Consider the following 14,245-nt stretch of genomic DNA (forward strand, 5'->3'; position numbering starts at 1 on the left):
GGGAGTCGAGTGCGTGTTTGTGCGTGTGTGTGTGTGTGTGTGTGTGTGTGTGTATAGAGGAGAACATTAGCGTTAGCTAGGGACAAGGCGTCCATTAGCGACTATCCTCTCCCACAAAGGCAGACTGGGTCCTCCTAGACCGGCTCCGGAGCACGTTCGCTCGTTCATTTGGGGGATTGTGGACCGGACCGGGCAGCTGTGGTAGATTCGGCACGCGCTCCGGCGTGAGGCGGGCGTTCTTACACGGTCCGTACGAGCCGCACTCACCCGCCCCCTCTCATCCGTTAGTTCGGCTTTATCGTGAGGAGCCCCGCCCCCTCTCCCAGCCTGCGGTGCGCGTGACAACGCTGGCGCGTCCCTCTGGGGGGGATTAGGAGAACAAATGGCGTGGAAGACGCCTAAAACCCTTTCCATGTACGACGCCCACATGTGAACGAACACGCAAGCGGCTCTGCGCTAACGGCGACACGCCGTCAGCCTGCGTGTGTGTGTGTGTCTGTGTGTGTGCGTGTGTGGGCGTGCATGTGTGTGTGTGTCTGTGCATGTGCGTGTGTATGTGTGCGCGTGTGTGTGAGCCAGTCGGTGAGAGGGAGAAAAGTTAAGGGGTTCTCCATCTGTGATGTAACAGTCCTAGATTCATGTCGGTAGAGACGGCCGGCCTGCTGTTAGCTCCGTACATGACAGACGGGGGAGTGGCCTGCTGTGACAGTCGCTCCATACCGTGACAGACAGACAGGAAGTGAACATTTCTCATCGTTTAGAACGTCTCTCTTTGGCTCCTCTTCTTCTTCTCCTCGCGTTACCGGAGTGCTGAGAACGAGCTCGCTGTCGTCCCTTCAAAACCTCACGTTCTATAACAAGTCCTGCGTATCTCAGAAAGCAACGCAGGACGAAGCAGTGTCCAGTCCATTTAGCGTTCGCTCCGAACCGTTATCCGCTGACGGCGTGCGTGTTTCTGACCCCCTGTTGTTTTACAGGAGCAGGGCAAGGTGGGCGTGACCTTCAACATCGGCACGGTGGACATCAGCGTCAAGGAGGCCACCACCGCCATCAACGACGGGAAGTACCACCTGGTGCGCTTCACCCGGAACGGGGGCAACGCCACGCTGCAGGTGGACAACTGGCCAATCAACGAGCACTTCCCCACAGGTACCGCCGCCCTTAACCCTTGACCTTTCGATCTGACCTCAGCTCTGAGAGGAGGGACTCTAGGCCGGCGCAGCCCGACCCCCACTGGACACCTCCTGCTCTCAGAGGGAACCGGCGAGGATGCTGGTTATGGGGAATAAATTACCCAGCAGCCTCTGTCGCGCTCACGCGGACGGGCCGTTATTCTGCAAAGCGCTCCGACTGATCTGCGAACAGATGCTAGGCGTTAACGCGCCGCGTTTATCTCCCCTCCATTACCCTGTCTCTCAAGAGGAGCTGGCTGTGCTCGCGCCAAATCCAAACGCTCGCGGGGAGCAAAAAAAAACAAAAAAACGCTCAAGAGCACGGCGTCCTAGCCGGCAATCAGCACGAACGCACGTCGCAGCCCCTAATCGTCCTCTCGGAAGTCTGCGCGCCGGCCGCGCCGGGCGGGGATCCCACCGCGCAGCATCCCGGGGCACACGCCCCGCCCCGCGATAAAGCGCCTTTGTCTGGCGAGAGAGGCGCTGGTGGGGCGACATCTGGACGGTTTATGGAGGGACCGAGAGGCATGAGGGGGTTGGGGGTGGGGGTGGGGGTGGTGTGTGGGGTGGGGAGGGGGGGGGTTGGCTGTAAGACTGCTGAATGACTGCAAGATGAGGGTTGGCGGCGGGGCTCCCCAGGTCACCCCTCCCCAGGTCCAGGTAGAGTCGAGGCACGCCGCCGGAATACCAATGAGGTCATCGCACGCCACCTAGTCCGTTCGGAGGCCCGGGCGCTCCAGTCATTTGTAGCAGAGATGTGCTGCTCAGCTAGAGAGAGGTGAGGTGAGGCAGGGAGGTGAGAGAGGGAGGGAAGGAGGGAGGGAGGGAGCGAGCGAGCGAGGTGAGATAGGAAAGAGTGAGAGAGAGGGAGGGCGGAAGGTGACAGAGGGAGGTGAGAGAGGGATGGAGGGTGGCGGTGACACAGAGGAGGGAAAATCCGCAGCAGCAGCTCTTCATACCCCGTTGATTTGGGCTCGCTGTCCGCCCCTTTGATGTGTGGGTCCTGCGGGTGGTTGGGGGGGGGGGGTGGCTGGCGACAGCAGCCCCTATCAGCCACCAGACCGAGAGCGCTGCTCGGTTACGCTCAGCTCAGCTCTCAGGCACAACATGAATGAGACTCCAAAATGGCCGCCGACGACTGCAGGCTGAGGTATTGTAATGACAAACAACCTTGCAGAGGCAGGCTTGAAAGCTGTTTTGAGATGTGCAAATGACAGCTCGCCGTAGACTTGATTGAACATTTAAGTGGCATTTAAATGAGACCGTATGTAGATTAAGGCAGATGAATACAATACCACTTACATATTGTATTTTAATATTGAATCAATGAATATTGATTGTTTAACATAAACTGTACACATATACTACAGTATATACATGCCCGTATAGCTGGCAAAAATGATTTTGATTAGATGGAGCAGAATGGGAGCTAACTGTCCTCACCCCTCTTTACTCTTGGACCTGCTCACCCAGAAGCAAGCTGCCAGCCGCACGGCCTCAATGGACACAGTCGCTCTAGAGCCCAACGCTCGGAGCAACTCATCCTCTCGCTTGGTCAGGTCGGGGTCGAGGACGGTCCGGGTGAAATTAAGCGCTGTTTTCTTTTATTTTCATTTCACTATTTATTTATTTATTTATTTTATAAATCACTTCAGACAAGATGCGCCCATTAGTACCTCTGTATATTGGAGAAGGTCGGGTAGCATATCAGTGTACTGTGTAGTCTACAACAACAACAACAACAACAACATGCATCAGAGAAGCTTAGAACAGAGTAGTCTACAACAACAACAATAACAACAGGCGTCAGAGAAGCTTAGTACAGAGTAGTCTACAACAACAACAACGACAACAACAACAACAACAACAGGAAGCAGAGAAGCTTAGTACAGAGTAGTCTACAACAACAACAACAATAACAACAGGCATCAGGGAAGCTTAGTACAGTGTAGTCTACAACAACAACAATAACAACAACACTATACAGCAGAGAAGCTTAGTACAGGGTAGTCTACAACACCATACAGCAGAGAAGCTTGATCAGGTGAGACAGCTTGTTGTATTGTAGTAGTGGTTTAATCTTTGGTGGATTCCTCCTAGTAAGTACCTCCTACAACACATTCACACCCTGTTTCTACTGCCCTGTTTACCTGTCAGCTCTTCGCCCGCATCACTGAACTATAAACACTAGAGTAATTATCCCTGGACAGGGTTCGCTGTGTACTCCCTGAACCCTCCCACCACGCCGCAATCAATACTCCAGATCAAAGACCCTAATCAAATGTGCCCCTAAACGCCTGTTGAGTTCACCTTCTGTTCCCAGTGTCCGTTGCAAACAGAGATCAGTTTTGTCATTTTATCCATGAACTCCTCCGGTTGATAGAACCTGATTGTGTTTGATATTCCACCCGCACCGTTTGACTGGGAAGGAGATTGAATGTGGGGGTAATTCTTTTTCTCTCTCTCTCTACATGGCTAGGTAATTTGCAGGACACTCAGTGGCAGTAATGGATTTTTTGTACCCCTCCCCTCGTAAAGGCATTGTCATTTGATGAGTAATTACAGGTTAGCATGTAGCTGAAGACCCGGTTGACTCCCAGCGGCTCAATAAACTGCTACCAGATCTGCTCATTCTCATGGTGGTGATCAGGTGAAGAAGAGGTGGTCAGTCTATGTTCTCCGGAGGTGGCCCCACCAGGAGGAGTTTTGCCACCAGGCCAGGTCTGGTATGCAGTTGTAATACGGAACGTGTATTGGCACAATACTGGCAATCATGCTCATGGTAGAGAAAACATGATGTGTTATCAATCTCAGTTTTGACTTGAAGACCTGCTAGCCTGGCTTCGCCAGAGCCAATTGGCAAAAATGTGAAGGGTTTGGAAATGATCCGTTAATTTTCTATTTGCAAGGGGAGTTACAGTATCAACGTCCCCCCCCCCACCACCACCACCACCAAAAACACATTGATTAAGACTTAGTAAAATGTTTACTGGTGTGAGGGGTTCTAAAGACTTCTAGTAAAATATTTACCAGTGAGAGGGGCCCTAAAGCAAGGCTCTGACACCGGCAAGCAGGATGATCCACTCACGAATCCCATGATCCTCTTGTGCATCTAGCTGGAGGCGTTCTTGAGGGTGACAGGCATGGAGGGTTTCTGGAGAGCTGCCAGGCTCTCAGAGGGAGATGGAAAGAAGGGGGGGGGGGGGGGTGGGGGGGTGGGGGTGGAGGGAGGGAGAGAAGGAGGGAGCCGTGAGTTGTGTTCTCTGCAGCCTCACTCCTCCATACTGCAACAAGCCCTCACTGATCTCTGCATCTTCCTCCTCTCTCTCTCTCTCTCTCTCTCTCTCTCTCTCTCTCTCTCTCTCGTCTCTCTATTGTCAGGTCTTTTTCTCTCTCGTCTATGCCTTCTCTATCTCCTTCTCATCTCTCCCTCTCTCCTCTCTCCCTCTCTCACTCGCTCCTCTCTCATCCGTTTTCTCTCTCTCTTATTCCGTCTCTCCGCGCGTCTTGCTCCCTCTCAGTTTCGCTCTCTCACACTTTCTCTCTCTCCGCCATTACCCTTTCTTCTCTCCTCTCGTCTGTTAATCCCCCTCTCTCGTCGTCTGAGATGCATGTCTATTCTGCAACCCTGTATAATAAAACTCTGAGACAATCCACACGCCGGGGGCGTTTCTCCTTGTTTGGAAATAGCCGCTCTAATCTGTTACGCAACTATGGGAATCTAGATGCAACGTGACCTTTTTTGCGTGGGTTGGAATCTGTCTATTGGGCCATGCCGGCCGGACATGGGGCGTAACAATGGCGGAGGATCATACTGGTTGAGCAGTCACTGGCCTCAGTGGACTCCACAGGCTGCAGGGAGAGATGCTAGGGACATAATAATTTGTGTGTGTGTGTGTGTGTGTGCGTGTGTGTGTGTGTGTGTGTGTGTGTGTGTGTGTGTGTGTGTGTGTGTGTGCGTGTGCGTGCGTGCGTGTGCAGCCAGCCCTCATGTAGCATGCGTGCGCACGCACACGTACACTGATAGAGTCTGATAGAGTCTGATAGAGTCAACCCACAGCGCAGCGAGGCCGTATCTGGGACAGGGGGACAGGGGGACAGGGAGACGTCACAGCGGCCGGTCCTTCAGAACTACAGCAAACCGTTCCTCTGGACTGAGACAAATACTCATGTTCCCTCCCAGCCAAACATGATTACCCTCTATCTCCAACAGAATCTCCCTCGTCTCAGAGTCCCCAATGCCCCCCCCCCTCCCTCCCCCCACACACACACGCTCACGCACACACACACACACACTGAGGGAGATAAGATGAGCACAGCTGCAGCCTCTGGCCAAGCGCTGGCTCTGAACAACACAAGCTCCAGGACCGTGCGCTGAAAGATGGATGCCTCCTGTCTCTTCGTCTGTCAGGAGAGAGAGAGAGAGAGAGAGAAAGAGAGAGGGAGCGGGAGAGAGAGAAAGGCAGACAGAGAAAGAGAGGGAAGGAAGAACGAGGGGGAGAGAGAGAGAGGGAGAGAAAGAGGGAGAGAAGAACAGAGAGAGAGAGAGAGAGAAAGAAAGGAGATCAGGCTACCAAGAGATGAAGGGAGAAGTCTAATCGATTCAGAACACAGACACAGCAGAGCTGAGCGAGGGCCTGTCACCAGAGAGTGTCGGAGGGGACGAGGAAGAGGCTAGTTCCTCTGTAACCCCTAGTCTGACATTTGGGCGTTTTTTGGACAAGACGATGGCGTATCAGAGATGGCGACGGAGACTGCGTCCTGGGGGGGCGGGGCTTATCACGCTCGACGTTTTCACTGCTTCCATCCGCCCCCGGTGCTTCCGCTGGCGGCCTGTGAGGGGGCAGGGCCTCGGCATACGAGCCAGGGATGGTTTTGACTGAAACGCCGCCACCGCAAGAGAGAAACTCTCATATTGTTTTGGCAGCGAGAAGAATTTGGAACACACATACACACACACACACACACACTAACACAGACCGACTGCCGATGAACAGGGACCCAGATGTGCCTTTTGAAGATCTCATTTGGCGTTACATGGCTTGAGATAGCTACAGGCCCAGAGCCTTGATAGTTCTCATTCTGCTCTGCACTAGCGCGCTACGCTATTTATATTCATAACAAATAAAAACATTTTAGTCATTTAACCAACACTTTTATCCAAAGCAACTTACAGTACCATAACCACATTTGTCTAGACTAAGTGAACCAGCCCTAGCCCTCATCGGTAAAGCTGTTTATACTGCGGTAGTTCAATGCACTTTCATACTGTACAGCACCTACTGTACAGGCAAGACATGCCCATCAGGAAGTACAGTACACAAAAAGTACACAGTCATCGTATGAGGAATACATTCTGTTATACACCGTACACACAGGTCATCGTATGTAGTACATTCTATTACGTATATACAGGTACGGTACATGCATGGCCACTGCTGCAGTCATCTTTTTACACGTGAGATCTTGAAGGCTGCCTCCGTCATGTTCCGGTAGCTTCCATTCTGTTTCTCCCCCCCGTTTGTAGCAGACAGATATGTCAGTCTGTTCATCAGCCTCACTGCAATGTGCTTCAAAAGAAAAGCTTTATGTTTCCGCCTGTGTACGTTCTGTTGGTTTGAGTCCAAGTTTAAATCCCACTGAGAAAACCCTAATAAAGACGAGAAAACCCTAATAAAGATAAGAGGGAGAGAGAGAGAGAGAGGGCGAGAGAGAGAGAGAGCGAGAGAGAGAGAGAGAGAGAGAGAGAGAGAGAGAGAGAGAGAGAACGGAAGTGTGACATAGGAGCTCTGCGTCAAATTGTGGGCACATCTGTTTATACCTCACACACACACACACACACACACATACCCTCACAGCCGGCGTGGCCCCTGTCCAGGAGAGCGTGTCTCTGAGCATTCCTCTGCTGTTATCTGGATCAAAGGAGAGAGGAGCCCTTCTGGGTGCCTATTAACCCCCTCTGGCACCGTGGCACACAGCCCCCCCCCCCCCCTCCCCACAAGACCCACCACACACACACACACACCCGCTCTCCCTGCCAGCGGGCCTCTGTCTAACCTGAACACTAGGGAGACGTTTAGTTATTTAGTTTTTGTTTTAGTTTTTCTGAAATGAAAGCAGGAGACCGAGGGGTGACTTCATCGGAGCTTGACTCTGCTCATCTGTTCTGAGCCGCTCGACGACGTGCAACCATGTTCTCACACATCTGAGGTCTCACACAACAAAATCAGTGTGTATTATTCATTAACCCCCCCAACACTTCCCCAACACTTCCAACGTGCAAACACACCTAATCTGAGGGAAAACAGTGACACAATTTATAATTCAGTACTTCACAGATGTCAGGAATACAGCTGACTGAACGCACAGCAGTAATTTTAAATTGGCTGGATTGTCAGGAGAGGTGTTTGGCTTGTCTCTGTGGGACATCGGGCACAATGGAACCAGAATGGAACCGGGATGCGCAAGCAGGACGAAGCCAGGGTGTAATTACATGCAACAGGAGCAAGGCCAGCCACAAATACAGGATGGAACACTCTGAAAGCTAATGGTTCTAATGGTTCCCATACACACCCTGGCTATATTTCTAGTTCTACACATAGTTCACATATAGAAAACCTTTTTTTTATTTTATTTACCACACTATACCAGATGGTGTATATTTGTAGTTGTTCTAGAGGTCTATAGAAATCCCGGGGTATTTATTCCTGGTTGTATTAGAGGTTATAGGCTATAGTAAACTATATATTTCTAGTTTCTAGAGACCGCTAAACAAATAGAAAACACTTCTAGTTATTCTAGACTTTCTCATATGTATAGAAAACCCTGGAAACTGTTCTATCCCAACTATAGAATACTCTGTTCTAGAAATGATTACCTCTAGAAAATGCTGTCCTAATCTAGACATTATCACACCTTTATAGGAAATTATGTTCATGCCTATAGAAAACTGGGTGTATCATGCCTACAGTATATTTCTACTTGCATCGCTCTGATGTGCCTCGGTTCTCAGAGGAGGGCATGTAACTGGGGTGCCACTTTACCCAGAAGGCCTCACACCTTGCTGGTAATGATCTCATCTGTATGCGTCGTCCCCCTTCAAATCTGCGCCGCTGGGGGACGCCGGTCCCAACAGGTTTGTGGCTCTGCAAATTACCTTATTTATTTCCCCCTTGACAAGCCTGCCAGCTCCTCTCCCCCAGATCGCTGTTAAACCGCCTGGCTTCCTGGTCCTTCAAATGTAAGAGCAGGCGCTGTCCAATGGGAGCGAAGAATGCAAATTACCTCCAATTTAGCTCAGGTCAGGTCTGCTCAAATATACAGACATGTTCAACTGTTTCACCTTCTCTGATGTATGCTTTATGAATATAGGTTACATGTGGACTGGAAAATCTATTCTAACATGTGAATGCTTATGAGTACTCTAACCATTCTTGCAGGCTGTTTGTGTGTGGCTATGTGCATTTTGTGTTTGATTGTGTTGATGTAATGTGTTGTTATGTATAATATATTTGTAAGGCTATACTGGAAAGCATGCTTTGCTCAAGGAAACCATTGAGAGTTCAATATGTTTGAAACATCAACTTTAAACTTACAACTAAATATATTTGAAAATCTTCATAACATTCCCTTAAATTTTCTTAAACCAGGCTAAACAGCTTTTAATAAACCAGTGCCTAAATGTGAGTGGTGATGTCTGTTGTAGTTGCCAACTGTTTTCAGCTGTTCTTTAAACTTTCAAACTTCAAAGCTCACAGCGACATTGAGCGCTATCAAATGGCAAACAAGAAAATCCCGTTCAAATATACCCGGCCGGTAGAAGACTGGCTACAGGAGAAAGGTAACATTTACCGGACATCTACTGTAGAATGTTCTTTTTATTTTATTTTCCTTTTCCTGTCATGTCATTGGCTTGCCCCCCCTCCCCCTCTAACCACAGTGAATGAATAATCATCCGTTAAACCCTTTAAACAATAAGTAAACTAAAACAACTGTTAATTTGACAGTCCATTTTCTTTCTTTTCTCCGTTTGTTTAGTATTTTCTCCGTTTCCGTCCCATGCCCTTTCATCACCGTTTGAGTTGCGTTGAATCATTGATGCTGAACAGTTAAAGGGACTAGGAAAGAGTTGTAATGAACAAAGCATGGACAAGACTTTAAAGCATAAAGTCTTAGTTTATAAAGCACATTCATAATCAATAAGTCTGGGGTTTTGATGAACCTCAAGCAATAACCAAGCACAAACTCTTCAGAGGGCATTTTGTCTGATCGCTATGCTAAGTTTCAGACGTTTACTGTTAATTTTATGATAATAGATAATAGTTCACTTTATAATAATAGATCATTCAACAGATAATATGCTTATAACTGACGCAGAGCACCTTAAGCCGTTGTCACTGTGCATTCTGTCCTGAAATGCTTTGCCTCAGTCCTGTTCATTACAGATGAGGGGATATCACAGAGAATTGGGCTCCTGTTGCAACCTGCATTCGATTTCCTGCTTCACATAATATCATTATAAACTACATTTAAAGGTCATTACCTAAACCTCCTAAGATGCTTCTAAAGTCCCTTTAACACTCTCTAAAACACATGAACCTGCCTGGATTACCATTGCTGGTGCTACATGCATGAATCCACATGCTATTTATTTTCATGATTCTTATAAGAGCTTTCTTCCCTGCCATTTCATGCCCGACGTTTTGTAATTGTGAATGTGACAAATGTAATAAGCCTTCAGCGCTATGAGTGTGTGTGTGTGTGTGTGTGTGTGTAGGTGTGTGTGTGTGTGTGCGTGCGTGCGTGCGTGCATGTATATATGTGGGCGTGTTACAGTGTATGATTTCTAATTAAGATTCCTGCTGTTGTACAGTAGACCTCATTCCAGAGAGAACGCAGGCGAGTGTGTTTTGACTGCGATACTTAGCCGCGCTGTAAATAATTCGACTGCGGGTCCCGTCACACGTCTGGGAGCTCTGCTGCTTTCATTCCATTCACCGTCATCATATTCCACAGTCATCTAATCATGTAAAATGCATGTTGTGATCAGAGAATGCTAATTATCTTATTATTATTTTCACATTGACACCATAGTCATTTAGCAGACACTTGTATCCATATCTTTATGCATGTTGTTTAACAGACTGTAACCAGGTAGGACTGTATATGCAGGTATCAGTGGATGTGCGGACCACAGGGACGACTGGTATGAGACCAGAATCCTGCAGCAGAAGGATTCATCTCATTTTACATTCTAGAGAAACAGTTCTTAGTAATTCTAGGTTGAGCGATTTCCATTTCATCATGTCGTTTCTCAAGAGAGTCCATGCATGGATATGCTGTAACCGAGCGGTGATATTTAGTACGCAGTACGTAACATCTTTACAGATGCTGGACGTGCTATTAGTGTTAGTATAGATAGACAGATTGGTAGATATGTACTGTGTTCCGAAGGGGGAAATCCTTCGAATATAACATTTTAACATATATACATAAACATTTTAACCCTCCGTCCCCTGGTGTGCGCCCCTGTGTCCAGGCCGCCAGCTGACCATCTTCAACACCCAGGCCACCATCTCCATCGGCGGGAACGACCGTCGGCGTCCGTACCAGGGCCAGCTCTCCGGCCTGTACTACAACGGCCTCAAGGTCCTCAACATGGCGGCCGAGGGCCACGCCAACATCCGGGTCAACGGCAGCGTGCGTCTGGTCGGCGACGTGCCGTCCGGCAGGGCCGGCGGCGGCGGCGGCCGCACCACCACCTCGGTGCCCCCGGAGATGTCCACCACCTTCATCGAGACCACCACCACCCTGTCCACCACCACCACCCGGAAGCAGCGCTCCCCGCCCACGGTGCAGGTAGGACCCCCGCGGGGGGGGGGGGGGGGGAGGGGCGGGGGGAAGGGGGTCCGCTATACATGATCTATGAGTCTACCGTGCAATTCGCCCCAGGTTGGGGGGGGGGGGGGGGCGGGGGGGAATGTTTCGGGAGCTTCTCCTCGCTCGACTGGTCAGCGGAGCGGATCCGGACTCTCCTTCCCGCTGAGCTGTGTGAAGCCGGCTCCGCCCGCCGGACCCCCCCCCCGCCCCCTCCCAGGCCTCCCCTCCCCGGGCCCCCTCCGGTTGCCCCCCGTTACGATAGACTCCTCCCACGGATCAGCGGACACATTGGGTGTCTCCCCTGCCCTTCACCGTCTCCCCCTCTCTCTCTCTCTCTCTCTCTCTCCCTCTCTCCCCCTCTCTCTCTCCCTCTCTCTCTCCTTCTCTCCCTCTCTCCCCCTCTCTCTCTTTCTCTCCCCCTCTCTCTCTCTCCCCCTCTCTCTCTCCCTCTCTCCCCCTCTCTCTCCCTCTCTTTCCCCCTCTCTCTCCCCCTCTCTCTCTCCCTCTCTCCCCCTCTCTCTCTCTCTCTCTTCCTCTCTCTCTCTCTCTCTCTCTCTCTCTCTCCCTCTCTCCCCCTCTCTCTCTCCCTCTCTCCCCCTCTCTCTCCCCCTCTCTCTCTCGCTCTCTCTCCCCCTCTCTCTCTCCCTTTCTCCCCCTCTCTCTCCCCCTCTCTCTTTCGCTCTCTCTCCCACTCTCTCTCTCCCCCTCTCTCTCTCCCTCTCTCCCCCTCTCTCTCTTCCTCTTTTTTTTTTTGGTGCCTAACGCGTCCTGACTGTAAACCGATGAATGTCCCCGGCCTGCCGGGGGAGTGATGTTGGCGGCAGCGGCGGTGGCGGCGGCGGGCGTGGCGCTGGAGCCAGAGGACATATTGAGCTGGCGGATGTTCATATTAAAGCCATAACTCTTCCCAGGGAGCCGCGGGAGGTCGGCCGGGAGCCCGACAGACGGGACGAGCGTTATCTGCCTCTTCACCTCTAAACAGATTGTCCAGCGTGCAGTGATGATGACCTCACATGTCAGCCTGAGCTGTTGTAAGACTTGTATCGTGGAGAGGAAGAGAGAGAGACAGAGAGGAGGAGGAGGAGTAGGGGGGGGGTGTAGAGAGACAGAGAGGGGAGGAGAGGGTGGGTGTGGAGAGAAAGAAAGAGACAGAGAGAGGAGGAGAGGGGTGTAGAGAGACAGAGAGAGAGACACGAAGGGGAGGAGGGGAGGGGATGTAGAGAGACAGAGAGAGACAGAGAGCGAGGGATGTAGAGAGAAAGAGAGAGACACGGAGAGGGGGGGGGGGGCGTGCCCCAGGCCGCCGACGGGCCGCGGCGTGCGCCTCCACAGCAGGAAGCGTCGCCGCGTCTCCGGTGTCCAGCGGTGCCGGCGTTCCTGGCTATAGGGTGTCAGAGGACCGCCGGACCTCAGAACCGGCCCGGACCCCCGTCTCCCTGCCTGTCCCGCGCATTGACGGGCGCTGGCATCCTGCTGATTCAGGAGCGCCGTCCCAGCAGCCTCTGCTGCGGCACCAGCAAGGTCACTCGGGGGAGAGTGTGCCGTATTACGGAGGAAATAGCTCTTTTTTTTTTTGGGCCACAGGCTATTAATATCCAGAGGAAGTCAATAACGGACCTGTCTGTTTCCGAGTGGCTTCGTAAGGGACGCTCCCCGGCTGAAGGTGAAACGCGACGGGACACATTTGTTTCCGTGACGCCGTGACGCCGCCGATAAGCGACGCGCCCTCGGTGCTTTTACGCCGAGGGGATACGGAACCCCGTAGGGTTCAATCCGTTCACCTCCAGAGCAACGAAGTTTGTTTGCTTTTCACTTCTGGCCCGGCCGTCTGAAGTGAACCCTCTGTTCTGGGAAAGGGGGGCTGTTTTGGATTGGTCCCGCTGTCACGCGGATTCCCAGCGCACTGCTTTACATGCGCCTGCCACATTCTACTGCCCCCCTCCCAGGAGTGATGTGTGTGTGTGGGGGGGGGGGGGGGCACTGTTGGAGACATTGGTCCTCGTTCCTGAACATTTTCTTAAGTGTCTTCTTAATTGTCTTCTTATGAACTTCGTAAGACCAACCCTAAGAAAGATCCCCGCCGGATTCATGAACTCGTGGAAATGTGTTCTTAAACCGCCAAAGTGTTCTCAGCTGTGCTCCCCTTCTTAAGTTGAATGCGTGTTCTCGTACACCTGAATTTGCGAACATAAACGCCCTGCCAGCTCCTTACTACAGGGTTGTGAGCACACAAAATCCCCAGACAGCGCGGAAAAAGTTGAGACGTTCCCAATTGACATGCTTGTTCAAGGTCACGTGCAAATTTGACGTTTTATTCGTCACATGCAACATACCAGTAAAATGAGCAGTGAGATGTTTCTCCGCTGGCTCTTATAACGTGCACACTAAGCTTAAGCAAGGTGAAACAAACCAATACAAAATAACAAAAGAAAACCAGACGGTATATATGGACTTTTAATACAATATGCAAAATATAGCCTATAGCCTACATGAAATGGATGGGATGTGCTGGGAGCAGATTGAATTGTAGCCTACAGTTTAGTTAAAGGCATGAGTAGGCTACTTATGGATCTTGATAGGCCCTATATCTATATTATGTAGGAACATTTGATATATTTTAGTTGGATATAGTGGATATTCACATGTATACAGTATTTACAGAATGTAGATGTGTCTATGGAATATAAAGTGCTGTTCTGCTGAGTATAGCGACTGAGTTTAGTTTATTAATTCACTGCCATTTGCAGTGTTTGTGTAGCCTAGTGCTTTTATTTATTTTAGGACACCGCGATGCCTTGTAGAATCATGAATGTGAAACGTTATTGGAAATGATACAAATATCCTCGTATTTATGATTATGATTATTATTCAAGTCGAGGATGTCTGTAGAATTGATGTGAACGCAATCACCTCGGATTTCTCATAAATTCAGCCCTTGCAAACGGGCGCACTCTGGCCTACCTACGACTGCATTTCCACGTTCTTAAATCCTGTTCTTAGATGAGAACAAATCCGAGATAAGAAACCATTCAGGAATGCCAGAATTGTCCCGGGAACTTCGTAAGTGGAGTTAAGAAGAAATTTCTTCTTAACTTCTTCTTCACTGCGTTCAGGAATGAGGTCCATTGTGCTGTTGCTGAGACTTGCTTGGCGCCCTGCTCTGTGTTTGTGTGTGTGTGTGTGTGTGTGTGTGT

General features: G+C 50.4%; 1 protein-coding gene across 1 annotated transcript in view; it reads left to right on the top strand.

Annotated features, from left to right (window-relative positions):
* nrxn3b (neurexin 3b) overlaps nt 1–14,245 on the top strand; it is a gene marked incomplete at both ends in the record, with an annotated part of 275,203 nt that overhangs the window by 235,122 nt on the left and 25,836 nt on the right. The window contains 3 exons of the mRNA XM_084439792.1: nt 978–1,149; nt 8,923–9,012; nt 10,711–11,030. Of these exons, the coding sequence (XP_084295918.1) occupies nt 978–1,149; nt 8,923–9,012; nt 10,711–11,030 (582 nt within the window). The remainder of the gene's footprint in view (nt 1–977; nt 1,150–8,922; nt 9,013–10,710; nt 11,031–14,245) is intronic.

The sequence above is a fragment of the Borostomias antarcticus genome (genome assembly GCF_949987555.1).
Source record: "Borostomias antarcticus genome assembly, chromosome: 6".
Classification (NCBI taxonomy): domain Eukaryota; kingdom Metazoa; phylum Chordata; class Actinopteri; order Stomiiformes; family Stomiidae; genus Borostomias; species Borostomias antarcticus.